Below are 16,180 nucleotides of genomic sequence, written 5' to 3'. Positions count from 1 at the left end.
AAATCATTTTACCTGTACAGTATGCACATAAATGCAACTAATGCAGCCATTAAAGTAAAGGTTGCAGTAAGCTGGTATATTTTATACTACTTGGTAGCTGATATGAAAATATTTTGCTATTTCAATTAAGATTCTAGTTCTATTCTAGACCCAGATGATTCTCAAAACATACTCATCTATAGCAATCACATTGTACAGATGTACCAATTTGACTACTATTCCACTATCATTAGGGCATGGTATTTCTAAATGTTGTTTAATAATGATTAAAAATAGACTCTACATGTTGGCTTAGTCAGCTCAGGCTGCCATAACAAAAGGCCATAGGCGGGATGGCTTAAACAACAGAAATTTATTTTCTCATAGTTCAGGAAGCTACAAGTCCAAGATCAAGTTGCAAAATGGCTGGTTTTTGGTGATAACTCTCTTCCTAGCTTATCTCTGTGCCTTCATGTGGCTTGGAGAGTGGAGAGAGAGAGAGAGAGAGAGAGAGAGAGAGAGCGAGAGAGCTGTGAGCAATGAGCTCTCTCTCTCTCTCTCTCTCTAGTGTCTCATAAGTTTTTTAAAAAGGTTGCCAAGTCTGTAGAACCATTGCTCTTTGGAATAATAAAATTTAGGCTATGTAAATGGCAGCTGGCCCAATTACACAGTTTATGATCTTTGTAATTATTTAGATGGATGATAGTCTATAGTAAAATGGATAAGACCCATAGTCAGCTTTTCAAGAACTGAAAAAACTGGATCTAGCAAGAGTTCCTGTATAATCTAAATTATAAATTATGTTTTTTTAATTACACCAAAAAGACCATTTAAAAGTAAGGATACTGTATTTGTCAGGGTTCTTCAGAGTAACAGAACCAGTAGGATATATAGAAATACATATGAGGAGATTTATTAAAGGAATTGGCTCACATGGTTATGAAGTCTGAGAAATTCCACAGGCTGTAGAACCAGAAAAGTTGGAAGTATCATTCAATTTAAATCCGAAGGTCTGAGAACCAGGAGAAGCCAGTGGTGTAACTCCCAGTCCAAGGCTGCTGCTTGTGTATGTACCAGAGTTCCAAGGCTGGAGAACCAGGAGTTCTGACATCCCAATGTACTGATTCAGACACTAAATCTCTTTCACAAATACCCTCACAGACACACCTAGAAACATGTTTTACCAGCTATCTGAGCATCCCTTAGTCTAGTCAAGTTGACATAAAATTAACCTTCACAGATACTTGTCTTTCTACCTTTTTTCTCTTGCCATTCATATTTATGGTCTTTCTATACTCTGTACATCATTATGTTCACGGGATGTAATTTGACTGGATGTACATTTGAATCCTTGGAATAGCAAGATGTTTTATAATAAGGGTTTAGTCCCTTCTTACTTGATAACAATAAAAAATTTTTAGATAGTAGCTTACCTGATTCTGCTTCATCTCCTTTATCATCCAACACACATTTCTTTTTCTTTGATTATTGTTATTTTCTTCTTTGTTTAGTGGAATTATCTCATACAGCTTCTGTGTGGTATTTCTTTGATTTCTCTGAGAATTTATTTTAATGGTTATTCTACTCAGGAATCAAATACTGAAGCCAAAGAAATCACATTAGAATTGATTACAAAGTTGTAATAATGCATTCTCTGATCTCTCAAGCCTAAGACAAACTGTTTAACTTTATTATTTTAAACTAATTTCATATACATTTTATTTTTTCCTTTTAATTGAATTTATTGGGGTGATACTGGTTAACAAAATTATACAGGTTTCAGGTGCACAGTTCTACAACACATCATCTGTACACTGTATTGTATGTTCACCACCCCAAGTCAAATCTCCATCTATCACCATTTATCTCCTCTCTACCCTCCTCCACCTCATCTTACCCTCACCTTCCTCTCCCCCACCTCCTCCAGCAGTCACCACACTGTTGTCCATGACTTTTCTCTTTTGCTCATAAATTTTAAATATAAATTAAAAAGTCCAATACATTTAGAATACTTTTTATTAAAATGCTTTGATGTCAATGTCTAGGTGTTTAAAAAAGCATACTAAAAATACTAAATTTAAATCCACTTCTTTAAAAAAATTACTTTGAAATAATTTTAGATTTGAAGAGCTCCCATAATAGTACAGAAAGTTCATATATACTTTTTGCTCATATTCCTGTCATATTAATACTTTAAATAACCACGATACATTTATCAAAACTATTAAGTAAATTATAGACTTTATTTAGAGCAAAGTATGGAATGGAAAATTTAAAGCATGTAATACTTGCCCTTAGCTACTCTCTATTCTTCTAGGTGAGACAAACTCTATTTCTGTATTGTGTTGTTAAATAATCAGAAACAACATGCTTGAGCTCTGTAATCTTAATTCACATAAAGGTGCTGAATGCTGTTACGATTTTGTCACGTTATTTAATGTGTTAATTTTTAAATGAGCATTTAATGAACATTTAAAATTTACATAATTTTACTAGGTCTTTAAGAAGAGACCTGAACAGGGAGGGGAGTAAGAGATCAACCGAAGGACTTGTATGCATCCATATAACCATAACTAATGGACATAAGACACTGGGGGGTAAGGGAGGGCAGGGGCTTGTCAAGGGTGGGGGGAAGAAAAAAAAAGAAGAGACCTGAATAAATCATTTCTCTTGGAATTCATTTACGGATCCTTCATATGAATATGAACGCTTTCTTATCAGCTAATCAGAAATGTATAACCAAGGACAGTTAATTTGCTTTAGCTACTAGGTTAAATTGACATAAATAACTTCTCTTTGGTAACTGGTAAAATATATTTGTATTCTTTTAATTGTTTTTACTATTTTAAAATGTCATTATTGACTTGTAAAATATTCTTTATTTCTAAAACACTAGAGAAAAGCTTTGTAGAATGCTCCAATAGAACTCCCAAAGTTTCATCTTGTTTTATATGAAACAAAATGAGTAAGGTAGAAAGCCAAGAGAAACCAGAGATTTTGACTGGTTTCTTTTTCTTTTCTTTTTAAAAAAATATATTTTATTGATTTTTTTACAGAGAGGAAGGGAGAGGGATAGAGAGTTAGAAACATTGATCAGCTGCCTCCTGCACACCTCCTACTGGGGATGTGCCTGCAACCAAGGTACATGCCCTTGACCGGAATTGAACCTGGGACCTTTCAGTCCGCAGGCTGACGCTCTATCCACTGAGCCAAACCGGTCAGGGCTTGACTGGTTTCTTGATTTAGTAATACACATTGTTAAACCAAGAGCGTTTGACTGAAAAGTGATTTAATAATACACATTATTAAAGGTTTGAACAATGTTGTACTTGTTTAGATTTACCTTTTCTCCTTATATTTTTTAATTTTTATATTTTTATTGATTTCAGAGAGGAAGGTAGAGGGAGAGAGAGATAGAAACATCAATGATGAGAGAGAATCATTGATTGGCCGCATCCTGAGCATGTACCCTGACAGGGAATTGAACCGTGACCTCCTGGTTCAAAGGTCCACGCTCAACCACTGAGCCACGCCAGCTGGGCTATATTTTTTTCTTTTAAAAAATTTAAATTAGTCCCTGGCCAGGTGGCTCAGTTGGTTAGAGCGTCATCCAGAAACACAAGCAGACTATTATTTCCCCATTGAATGTGTTTAGTATCCCTGTCAAAAATCTGTTGATAATAGATGTATAGGTTTATTTACGGACTCTCAGTTTTATTCCTTTGTTCTATATGCCAGTTCTAACCTGTCTTGTTGACTGTAGCTTTGTAGTAAGTTTTGAAATCAGGAAGTGGGAATCCTCTCACTTTATTCTTCTTTTCCAAGATTGTTTTAGCTGTTGTGGGTCCCTTAAATTTCCATATAAATTTTAGGATTTGTCAATTTCTGCAAAAAGGAAAAGTAGGATTTTGATTTGCATTGTGTTAAATCTGTAGAACAAAGTGGGAAATATTGTCATCTTAACAATACCTGTGAGCACGGGATGTTTTTCTATTTATTTAGGTGTTCTTGAATTTACTTGAGTATTGTTTCGTAGTTTTCTGTGTACAAGTTCTTCACCTCTTTGGTTAGATTTTTTTCCTAGGTATGTTCCTCATTTAGATGCTGTTGTAAGTGGAATTATTTTCTTAATATCCTTTTTAGGGTATTCATTGCTGGTGTATAGAGATAAAACTGACTTTTGAGTGTTGATCTTATATCCTGCAACTTTGCTGCATTTGTTTATTAACTCTACTTGTTTATTAGTAGCTTTCTTGTAAACTATTTGTAACTACTTTTATCATTTGCAAATGGAAATCGTTTTATTTCTTCCTTTTCAATTGTATGCTTTTTATTTTCTTGTCTAATTGTTCTGACTAGAACTTGTAGGAAAGTGTTAAATAGCAGTGGTGAGCCCTGGCTGGCGGCTTAGTGGTTAGAGCGTCAGCTGGTGCACCAAAGGATCGTGGGTTTGATTTCTGGTCAAGGACATGTATCTGGGTTGCCAGTTTGATCCCTGGTCCAGGTCCTGGGAGGCAACCAATCAATGTGTCTTTTTCACATCAATGTTTCTCTCTCTCTCCCTCTCCCTCCCCCTCCCTGCCTCCCTCCTTCCCTCCCTCCCTTCCTTCTCTCCCCCTCTCCTTCTCTTTCTCTCCCTCCTTTGCTTCCCTTCAACCTTCCTAAAAATCAATGGAAAAAATATACTCGGATGATGATTAACCTAAAAAAAACACAGTGGTGAGAGAAGGTATCCTTGTTTTGTTCCTGATCTTAGGAGAAAAACTTTCACCATTGAGTATGATGTTAACTGTGGATCTTTTAATAAATATCCTCTATAATGTTAAAGTTCCCTTTTATTTATAGTTTCGGAGTGCTTCTATCATGAAAAAGTTTTGGGTTTTGTCAGATACTTTGCAACAGTAGAGATGCCCCCCCCCCCCCTTTAATATATTTTTATTGATTTCAGAGAGGAAGGGAGAGGGAGAGAGAGAAACATCAATGATTAGAGAGAATCATTGATCGGCTGCCTCCTGCATGCCCCCTACTGGGGATCGAGCCCGCACCCGGGCACGTGCCCTTGACTGGAATCAAAACCGGGACCTTTCAGTTTGCAGGCCAACACTATCCACTGAGCCAAACCAGCTAGGGCGAGACGCGCACCACCCCCCCCCCCCCGCCCCCACCCCATATATATGTGTGTGTGTGTGTGTGTGTATATATTGATTTCAGAGAGGAAGGGAGAGGGAGAGATAGAAACATCAATGGTGAGAGAGAATCATGATCAGCTGCCTCCTGCATGCCCACTACTGGGGATCGAGCCCACAAACCAGGGGTGTGCCCTTGAATGGAATCCAACCTGGGACCCTTCACTTCGCAAGCTGACGCTCTATCCACTGAGCCAAACCAACTAGGACAATAGCAGTCTATTTTTGCATATCGTTAGCAATCCATGTGTTTGACTTAAACTAAATGTACCTGTGGATTAGGTCCTATAATTTAAATTTACATACCAAAATATTAAAACCATAGTGGTGAATTCTTCTATCCTATATACTGAAAGAGTTATAATGAAGTTGTTTTGAGGCATATTTTCAGTTTATATATATACCATACTTACTAAAACCAGTGATTGATATTAAAGGTGATTATAGCATCTTTATGCAGATTTTCAGCAGTTCAGATTTTTTTGTTTTTTTCTTTTTATGTACTTGAGGTAGTTTTGTGTCTGAGAATAGAGAGATTTAGTTGCTTCCCAAGACTCTTGAATCTTGATTTACCAGGTTTGTCTGTTTGTGAACGTGTGTGTGTTTTTAATGATTTTAGAGAGAGAGGAAGGGACAGGGATAGAGAGATAGCAACATCAGTGAGAGAGAAACATCTATAAGGCAGCCTCCTGCACACCCCTCCTGGGCATTGAGCCCAGAACCCAGGTATGTACCCTGACCAGGAATCAACCTGGGGATCTCTTGGTTCATGGGTCAACGCTCAAGCACTGAGCGATACTGGCCATGCTGTATATTTCTATTTTGAAATGATTTTTTAGGAGGATGATGTTAACAGGTATACAGTGTTTCTTTTTTAACTAAGAAATATATATTGGAGATTGGTCACCATTAATATTTATAATATTAAAAAAGTTTAATCCTTTAACATTGAGTCCAAATGTGAAGAAAAAGCAGAATTGTTTTCTCTTCTAATGATAAGAAAACAAGTTTTGGAGGGATAAAAGAAATTTCAGAGGAACTGATGTGTCTTTTTTATGTCATATTTTTGAGTACTGAATGTGGTTTGTATCTTACAGAATGGAGATGTATGCATTTCAATTCTTCATCCACCCGTAGATGACCCACAGAGTGGTGAACTGCCCTCTGAAAGGTGGAATCCTACTCAGAATGTCAGGTAAGGGGTTGATAAGAAATAATCTGGTTTTTAGGTGTTTCTTAAGATTGGATATTATTTTTTAAGTACAAAATAATCCTTTTATATTTGGTTATTTTGTCTCCTGCTAGAGCTTTAAGTAGCATGTATGCATCATTTTGAAGAGTTGTATTTATGGAACAATAATGCACGTTACTCCTTTCTCTGTTTGCCTTGGGAAAAATTTTCTAGTGTGAATTCTTCCTCTTACTTTATCCTAAGTTCCATCTGCGTCTTGGATCTCATGATTTTCATGTTTGTATTGATTGTTTCTTTATTCTAGGATTCTTATTACTTTTTGCAGAAAGGTCTTATTGTTTCCAAACTGAAAATTTACTTAACATGCTACTTAAAAATTTTTTTTAAAAAAGATTTTATTGATTTTTGGAGAGAGGAAGAAAGAAGGAAAGGGAGGAAGGGGGGGGGAGAGAGAGAGAGAGAGAGAGAGAGAGAGAGAGAGAGAGAGAGAGAGAAGAGAAGAGAAGAGAAGAGAAGAGAAGAGAGAAATGAATGTGAGAACCAAACATCAATCAGCTGCTTTCTGCACACCCCCTATTTGGGATCAAGCCCCACAACCCAGGCATGTGCCCTGATGGGGAATCAAACCGGCAATCTTTTAGTGCATGAGACAACACCCAATCAACTGAGCCATACTGGCCAGGCTACATGCTACCTTTAAAAGAGCTTCCATTATCCATTGTTTTATATATAGGATGTTCAAAAAAACTGTATACACACACTGAATAATTGTAAAGGCAGTGTTTGTTAAAACACATTTCAAAAGTGAGCTCTCAATTATGCATTTTTGGGGGACACCTTGTATATGTGGATGTGTCTTAAGATTTGGAAGGCTTGTATATTTCTTGTGATTTCCTTTATTGATTAATCTATTGACCCATCTATCTAGATAGATAGATATTTAATCATCTGTTCTTTTTGTTTTGTTTTTTTATTGACTTTAGAGAGGATGAAAGGGAGGGGCGGGGGGAGAAGAGAGAGAGAAACATCGATGTGAGAGAGCCACATCAGTTGGTTGCCACCCCAACTTGCCCCAATAAGGGCGAGGAACCTGCAACCCAGGTACCTGCCCTTGGCCGGAATCGAACCCCTGACCCTTTGGTTCCAGGGCCAACACTCTAACCACTTAGCAGCACGTGCCGCACTGTCAGTCTTTTCTTAAAAAAGTTTTATTCAGATATAATTTCCATACTATACAATTCTTTGATTTTAAGTGTATAGTTCATAGGTTTTTAATATATTCACAGCATTGTACAACCATTACCACAATCACTGTTAGAACATTTTCATCACCAATAAACTTATACCTGTCAGTTATACTTTTTATTATCCCTCAACTCCATCCCACCCTTCCACCTAGGAAACACCAGTCTGCCTCCTGTCTCTATGAATTTGCCTATTCTGTACATTTCATATGAATGGAATCTTACAATATGTAGTATTTTGTGTCTGGCTTCTTGAACTTAGCTGAACATTTCCAATGTTCATCTTCATTGTAGCATGTATTATATTTCATTCCTTTTTATGGCTGAGTAATATTCCATTAAGTGTTTATACCACAATTTGTTTATTCATTAATTACTTGAACATTCAGATTATTTCTTTGGCTATTATGAATAAGCTGCTATGAACACTGTGTACATGTACATGCTTTTGTTTCCTTGGATATATACCTGGGAATGAAATTGCTGGGTCATATGGTAACTCAATATTTAACTTTTTGAGGAACTGCCAGCCTGTTTTTCAGTGTGGCTGCACTAAGTAATACATCCCCACCAAGGAGTATGAGAATACCAATTTCTCCAGGTCTTTATTAACACTTATTATCTGTGTTTTTAAAATTATAGTCATTCTAATGGGTGAATGTGGTTTCTCATTGTGGTTTTGTCCTTTTTGTTTTACATAACTTAAAATTTTAGAACAGTTTTAGATTTTCAGAAAAATTGTGAAGTATAATTTCCATATACCCTGAACCTGCCAGTTTTCTTTAATATTAACATCTAACATTAGTATGATTCCAATTATTATAGTGAACTAATATTAATGCATTGTTTTAAGTAAAGTCCATACCCTTTCACATTTCCTTAGTTTTTTACCTTATGTCATTTTTCTGCTCCAGAATCCCAGGCAAGATACCATATTATATTAATAAGCATGTCTCTTTAGGCAACTGTGGCAGTTTCTTAAGACTTCCCTTTTTTTTTTTAATGACCTTGACAGTTTTGAGGAGGACTGATCAAGTATTTCATTCCCCAGTTGGTATTTTTCTGTTGCTTTTCTGGTTATTAGACTGGGTAGTGAATAGGGGGAAGAAAATCAGGAAGGTAAAGTATAGTTGCGAGTATCCGAGGGGGATCCTGGAACCATGCAGTTAAGCTTTGGGAGAATCAAAAGCTATATGTGGATTTTGACTGTACAGGGATTGTCACCTCTAACCTTTGCATTGTTCAAAGGTCAGCTGTACATTTTCTTTATGTCATATCAAGGGTGCATACTGTCAACATTTTTTATCACTGTTAATACTAACATTCATAACACTCATGACTGAGACTATTTTTAGGGTTTCTCCACTGTAACTCCTTTCCCCCTTCCATTCTGTACTCCTTGGAAGGAAGTACAGCCCACACTTTAAGGAGTGGGGAATTATATCTTCTAGATCTAGAGGCTGAGATACCTGCATAAATTATTTCCAATTCTTCTGAAACAAGATTGATCTATGCTCCCCATTTATCTGTTGATTAAATCATGTTGTTACTCATTTTTATTTATCTGAAAGCTAGTAACTTGATTAGGATCTCCACTTTTGTCAAAAGCAAAGAATTGAGAGCTTTCTGACTTGCACCAGGATTTCTTATCCAGCTCTTAGTGAGTTATTTCCCATTTTATGGGACATGTATACCAAAAGGTTCATGTGTTCAAGACACATCAAATAACTATTGATTATGTTCATTACTCATTCATTTAGGTACCTTGTTCAATCCAATATACTTAGAAAGGGTTGAGAAAAGAAATATATGGCATGGGGCAAAAATAAGTTCATAGTTGTGACTGCACGAAACTGTTTATTCTTTCATTATTATTATTATTTTCCATATGAACACTTGGAGTGCGGGTGAATTTCCCGCCAAAATATAAGATGGCTCTGTCTTTTGGTTTTGTTCCATCCACCAAAAGGGTGGATTACAAACAAATATTTGGTAATACGCAGTTACAATCGGCCTGAGTTTACACGTTTCCCGCACTCCACCGCAAATCTATATGAACCGAGTTAAAGACGGCTCCCGCGGAGTACGCGCAATTCACGCAAGCCGACTTAACTTGTTTCCCGCACTCCAAGTGTGAACAATTGTAAATCTACTTTTGCCACCTCCTATATTTTAATCTGATACCCTCCTTCCTACTGTGTGTTCTCAGTGATATGTCCATCAGCAGCAGCAGCTTTAGGGCTTACACAGTAAGAACTGTTATATTTGTTAGTTGCTTTACCAGCATTAAAAACTTAGTATGTGGCCCATTAAGCTATCTCATTTTCTGTCATAACAGATTTCTTTGCCACAATGTCCTCTTTAAGTTATTCTCCCATCTTCAAAACATGTAATGAGGACTGAGTTTGAAATAGTGTATATGAATAAAGTAAATTTAGGTTTTTAAGAATGAACCCTTTCTATCTCTCTCACATGCTGCTTGGAGGGCTATGTGTATACATTGGGAGAAAAATGCCAATGTTCAATTCTGCAAAATTCTAAACTTTTCCTGCTAAGTTTCCAGGAAGACCCATAAGCCAGAATTATTTTGTTGTGTGTGCTAGGACCAGTTTTCTGCCCTCCCAGCCAGAGTACTTGTGGTGACATGGTAACAGAGAAAGGACAGACCCATCTCATTGACTACTGTCTTTCTTGAAAAGGGACAAATACATTATTACCCATTGGGTCATAGATGTCTAATTCTGATTTTCTGTCTCCCTTAAATGCTTCTATAGTTTTGTTTTTAAAACATTTTAGTGCTATAGAACTTTACAACTTGCTTTTTGCTGTTTGCGTGTGTGTGTGTGTGTGTGTGTGTGTGTGTGTGTGTGTGTGTGTGTGATTAGTTGGCCTTCATGTTCTCTGGGTGTTTTTGTTTACAAATTTATTTTTTATCCAAAAGAAGATAGCCAGTGATATTATCTCTAACAAAGATACTGAAGCAGGCAAAAGGATCTGAAACATGAACCTGAAGACTGTCTAGAGTGCTTTTGCCTATCCTTTTGTCAGTACTTCTTTCTCTTAGCATTTTTCTATTTTCCAAAAAATTTTACCGTCATCCCTTATTCTGGCTTAAGCAGGGGTGGAGGGAGCACATTTTTCCTAGGAATATCTGTGAATTGTGATGGTGGTTATGGGAATTGTGCAGTAAGTGGAAAACACTTTAAAACTCTATATCCAAAATTCTTACTGGTTTAGGTCTGTTCTGTGTTGTAACACATGTTAAAATACACCACTGGATTTGGGCAACCAGACCTGTTCCTCTATACACAGTTAATGAATGGCAGTGGTGTTTTTCTTTATGGGAACTGAGAGTCTGGGGATGGGCCCTCATAGTCTATTCTGCTAATCCAAGAAATTTATGTCCAGGTGCCACAAGATTGTCTAAATGGACAAATGCAACTCTGTGTTACTCAAAACCAGAGCTTCACGTGGAACCATGAATTTATATGGACATAATGAGACTAAAAAGGAGTGTATGCCGTTTTCCTGATTCCTTCCCCTTTGTTCATGATCTGCAGGAAACCAATCCCTCTAATGGGCTTTGAGTAACCTCTTCATTGGGGGATAGTTTAATTATTTGTTCTTTCTTTCCCTTTTCACCTATTGTTAACCCTCTCCACCTTCTGCCTTTTTTCTTCTGAAAAGAGAAATGAATAAAGATTTTAAAATATTAACTGAAAATAACAATAAAAAATGACAACAAAGAACATAGTTTGTACATTCTGCCAGTATGGTCTTAGCACTTTAGTTTTCCCATTCTATAAAAACAGGATTAATAGTACTTACCTTGCAGAGTTTACCATGCTAGAGGTATAGTGTAATGCCCTGTGTTGAATTATTTTGGTATAAGTGATGGACATTTTAAACTATGTACGACATTTTCTCCAAGCCTTTTCCAGTCGTGGTATATAAAAAAAGGAAGTGATAGGTCTGACCCACCCAACTGATGAGGGAATCAATATAGGTATAATTAACTTGCAACTCATCCACAACATACTGGTTTGGAAACTTTGAATGTTTTTCGTCAGTAATCTTTGAGAGAGAAAAAAATCTCAAATCTGCTTTGTTCTATATTGGCCTTTATATTAGGCTGGCTCTCACCACTTGGTAACAAAGATGGCCACTTGCTCTATACTTTCCATATTCTGTTACTAAACCAACAAGAATAAAAATTCTTTATTAGGTTAGAAAAACGAGTTCCCACCAGGGTTCTGATTGTCCCAGCTTAGATCGCATGCATATCCCCAAACCCATCCTCATGACAAAATGATGGAATCCTTTGGCCAGCACTTGGTGGTATGTCTACTGCTGTGGGTATAAGTAGGTTGTTTGTATGAACGTGTAGCATGATGGTGGATTCTCTATACAAAACAAAACAAAACAAAACAAAAAGATTGTGCTTTCCAGATGAAGGGAGGAAAGCGTGCTGGGTTAACTATTATCACAATCCACTGTGGTACCTAATGCTTCTGAAAGCATCGTGGATTTCAGTTTAGGAGTACATGGTAGTAGAAGTGGGCTTGTTTTAGTACAAATGGATGATTCACCATTTTAAAAAATTATGTTACCCAGTATAGTATTTTTAAAAATATATATTTTATTGATTTTTTCAGAGAGGAGGGGAGAGAAATAGAGAGTTAGAAACATTGATGAGAGAGAAACATCGATCAGCTGTCTCTTGCACACTCCCTACTGGGGATGTGCCCGCAACCAAGGTACATGCCCTTGACCAGAATCGAACCTGGGACCCTTCAGTCCGCAGGCCAAAGCTTTATCCACTGAGCCAAACCAGTTAGGGCCCAGTATAGTATTTTAATAATATACACAAGATGTTATAAAAACCAACTTGGTGAAACTAACTTGTGGGGAAAAATTTCCTAATTAATATGATTCATCTAGACATACAACTGTTTAAACTTCTTTAGTATTAAAAATTCAGTTCCTCAATTGCACAAGATATCTTTCAAAATGCTCAGTGGCCACATGTGGCTAGTGGTTATCATATTGCATAACAGATTATACATTTCCACCATCATTGAAAGTTGTAAGTATACAGTGCTGATCTAGACCATTAAAACCTTTTTTCCCTGTTTATTACCATACTTTGTCCTTATCCTGCTTATACTAGTATAACACTAGAGGTCCGGTGCACGAATTCATGCACCAGTGGGGTCCCTTGGCCTGGCCTGCAGGATGGGGCCAAAACCGGCTCTCCAACATCCCCCAAGGGGTCCTGGATTGCGAGAGGGCACAGGCCAGGCCGAGGGACCCCACTGGTGCACCATCAGGGCTGGGGAGGAATGCAGGACGTTGGCCAGCTGGGGAGGGACCGCGGAGGGCTCCAGGGCATTTCCAGCCCATCTCACTTAGTCCCAATCAGCTGGACCACAGCAGCAAGCTAACCTACTAGTTGGAGCATCTGTCCCCAGTGGTCAGTGCATGTCATAGTGAATGGTTGAGCGGCCTTAGGATATCATTAGCATATTATGCTTTGATTGGTTGAACGGACGACTGGACACTTAGCATATTAGGCTTTTATTATATAGGACTAGAGGCCCGATGCACGAAGATTCGTGCAAGAATGGGCCTTCCCCTGGCTACCAGCCCCACCTTCGCTCCGGCCCGGAGCCACCTTCCTGCCTTCCTGCACTGCCCAGAGGCCCAGAGCAGCTGGGGCAGTGCAGAACGCCCCCTGGCTGCTTGGTGCCTGCATATGCAAATTAACCCAACATCTTTGTTAGATTAATTTGCATAATCACTCTTGATTGGCTGGTGGGCATCGTGAAGGTATGGTCAATTTGCATCTTTCTCTTTTATTAGTGTAGATGTTTTGAGTGTTTTCCTCTGAAGCAACCTTTATGTAATTTTCTACCTACACTTTTGCTTTTAGGATGTTATGTGAATCCATTTTCCATTATTGGCAGTGATGAGTTTCTTTGAATCTTTTAAATGTAATTACTGGAGAAAACCATAAGGATCTTGGCAGGAAGGGCAAGGAGTTATTTCTAACCTAATAGAAAGGTGTGTGTGTGAGAGATAAATGGATTTTAACTAGATGGGAACTTTTTCTTTGAAAGTGCCTTTGTCATAATTTTGTATAATCACGTAACAGAAACTCTTTGCCCTTTTTAGGAAAAGGTTTCATCAAATCAAACATCTAATTGCCTGGTCCCCTCTCTTTATTTTTTGCTTGGGGCCAGGAGCAAAAGGCTATTTTGCAACAACACAATGTATAACCTCGCACCAATGAGAAAAGGTAGAGAAATTTAATTTTTTTCTCCCATTTTTCTCCTTTCATACATGCACGTAGCTTGTAGGGGGAAAAAGCCTGGGAATAGTCTGGAATATTTTTGGAGCCTACTGTGCTCTTTTGGTTATTTTATCTAACTGAAACTGTATTCCCCATGACTGATTAAGGTGTCTAGTTTTTATCTGTGGATAAAAATTGCCTGTTTATATCTCCCACAAGCTATATAAGCCCTGGGAATTCAGGGATGACATCTAACTTGCTCACTATCATACAGCCAACATCTGGTGCTTCTGGCACATAGTAGGTGCTTAGTAAAACTTTTTGAATAAAGATTTCTGTTAAGAGACTAGTTCTTTTTCCTGCATTGTCCTGCTTATCTGTCTTTCTTCCCTTAAAAATATGGAAAAGAAATACATTTCTGTGTAATACTGTTTTTTTTTAGATCTTATAAACAGCCATGATTAGATTAGATGTATGAAGTAGCATCATTTTTTTTCCTCCCATGAAAAAATTGTCTTGAAGCTAAATGTTTTTTGTCTTTCTTTTTCTTATTGCACTTAACTTGTAATTTCTGAAGCAAACTTGTGGGGAAAGTTTCTAAAATCTAAAATGTTATTTGAAAAGCTTCCAGACCTGTACTTTTTGCAGATTGGAGTATGTAGCCAGTTGAGACAGTCTTCTACAGTTTTATGCCCTGCAACAGGATCTCATGCTAGGCTCACATATTTCCTCTGCTTTATCTCCTAGTTAGCCTAACCAGCTGAGTACTGAAAACAAAATTTTATGATACTCTATTTCCATTTCCCTAAGGCCTCAAATATTGTAGTCTTCAATTTTAAAGAATATTTTTGAATCCTATGAATATGAGTATTTGTAGCTGATTCTTTTTTTTTTTTTTTTTCCTGTTTCTAGGACTATCCTGTTAAGTGTAATCTCATTGCTTAATGAGCCCAACACCTTCTCCCCAGCCAATGTGGATGCTTCAGTTATGTTCAGGAAATGGAGGGACAGTAAAGGAAAAGACAAAGAATATGCTGAAATCATTAGGTAAGGTGCTTTGTTTTTGATCATTTCAAGTCTTTACTTAGAACCAAAGTAATATCCTAGAACCAGAGGTTTAAATTGAATTTCATTGTCTACTCCATTTCTCTCAATTAGATTGTTTGGGAAGAGATTTGTGCTTGAGACTAATGAGTTTGGCTTTTTGGAGAACACATACTACAAGATAATGTAGCAGATGTGATTTCCTGGGAACCAGAGCTTCTAGGTTCTGAGCCAGTCAAGTTTGCAAACTTTCCCTTGTAATCATTTTAGGGATGATTGCGTTATTTTGGACTTTTAAGTGTAGCAAGCACCCAGTGTATTCCAATCATTCCAGGTTATTTTGTTTTCAAATTTTTTATTAATGAAGCCCTATTGTTCTTCTGGGCATGATCATTATCAGCAACATTAGTATATGGTCTAAGAGAACCTTAGAATAAGAATCAGGAGGCTTGGGATCTACTCCTAGCACCTCTCATGTGACCTTTTATCAGTTAACTTTTTGCTGTTTAGTTTTTCTATGTAAAAGGGAAAAAAAGTAGAAGGTATTAAGTTCTTGATCATTTCCTGAGTAGGACATAAGGTTTTCATAACTACCCAAGATTGGTACTTGAATTGAAATAAATCTAATTCCTCTGAATACAACTGCATTTTTATATTTAGTAAGTTTATACAAACTCTAGTAAGAACTAGAATTTAGAGAGTCCCTCTCTATAAATCTAGTCAACCTAATACATACGAATTAGATCATAAAACAAATACTAGATAGTGGTAAGTAGGATAATGTGAAGGAGTGATGAGATGGTTGCTTTAAATTGGGTTGTCAGAACAAGCCTCCTGTAAGGTGATATTTAAGTTCATATCTGAGTGACAAGAAGTATACCATGTGATATTAAACACGCAGAAAAGGGCATGTCATTTGATAGCTGAATAATATAGATTAGTGGTTGTTTTCTGCCACTGGAAACACTAAAGAACCCTTCCACGCCCCAATCCATAATCATTTAATGAGATTACAGGGATGGATAGAATGTAGACACCTGTGTTTTGTTTTTATCAGCCGCCTAGGTGACTGGTATACACCAGAGATCGAAGATAATTAGTATAAATAGTAAGGGCCTATAGAAACTTAGAGGAGCAGGAGTGGATTGAGGATTTAAAGATGGGAATGCTTCATTAAAAACAGGGTTGAAGCCTGATGTTCAAGGAAAGGACGGATTTAGTAAGTGAAGAATCCAGAGGTATT

General features: G+C 37.2%; 1 protein-coding gene across 2 annotated transcripts in view; it reads left to right on the top strand.

Moving 5' to 3' along the window:
- Positions 1 to 16,180, top strand: part of UBE2R2 (ubiquitin conjugating enzyme E2 R2) — a 78,889-nt gene that overhangs the window by 60,822 nt on the left and 1,887 nt on the right. For both annotated transcript variants that reach the window (XM_070431348.1, XM_070431347.1), the window contains exons 3-4: positions 6,263 to 6,360; positions 14,806 to 14,940. In XM_070431348.1, the coding sequence (XP_070287449.1) occupies positions 6,263 to 6,360; positions 14,806 to 14,940 (233 nt within the window). The remainder of the gene's footprint in view (positions 1 to 6,262; positions 6,361 to 14,805; positions 14,941 to 16,180) is intronic.

This window comes from Myotis yumanensis, unplaced genomic scaffold (genome assembly GCF_028538775.1).
Source record: "Myotis yumanensis isolate MYYU_CA2020_CCGP unplaced genomic scaffold, mMyoYum1.0.hap1 SCAF_12, whole genome shotgun sequence".
NCBI lineage: Eukaryota > Metazoa > Chordata > Mammalia > Chiroptera > Vespertilionidae > Myotis > Myotis yumanensis.
The sequence above is the reverse complement of the archived record's forward strand: the minus strand, read 5'-3'. Positions and strand labels throughout refer to the sequence as shown.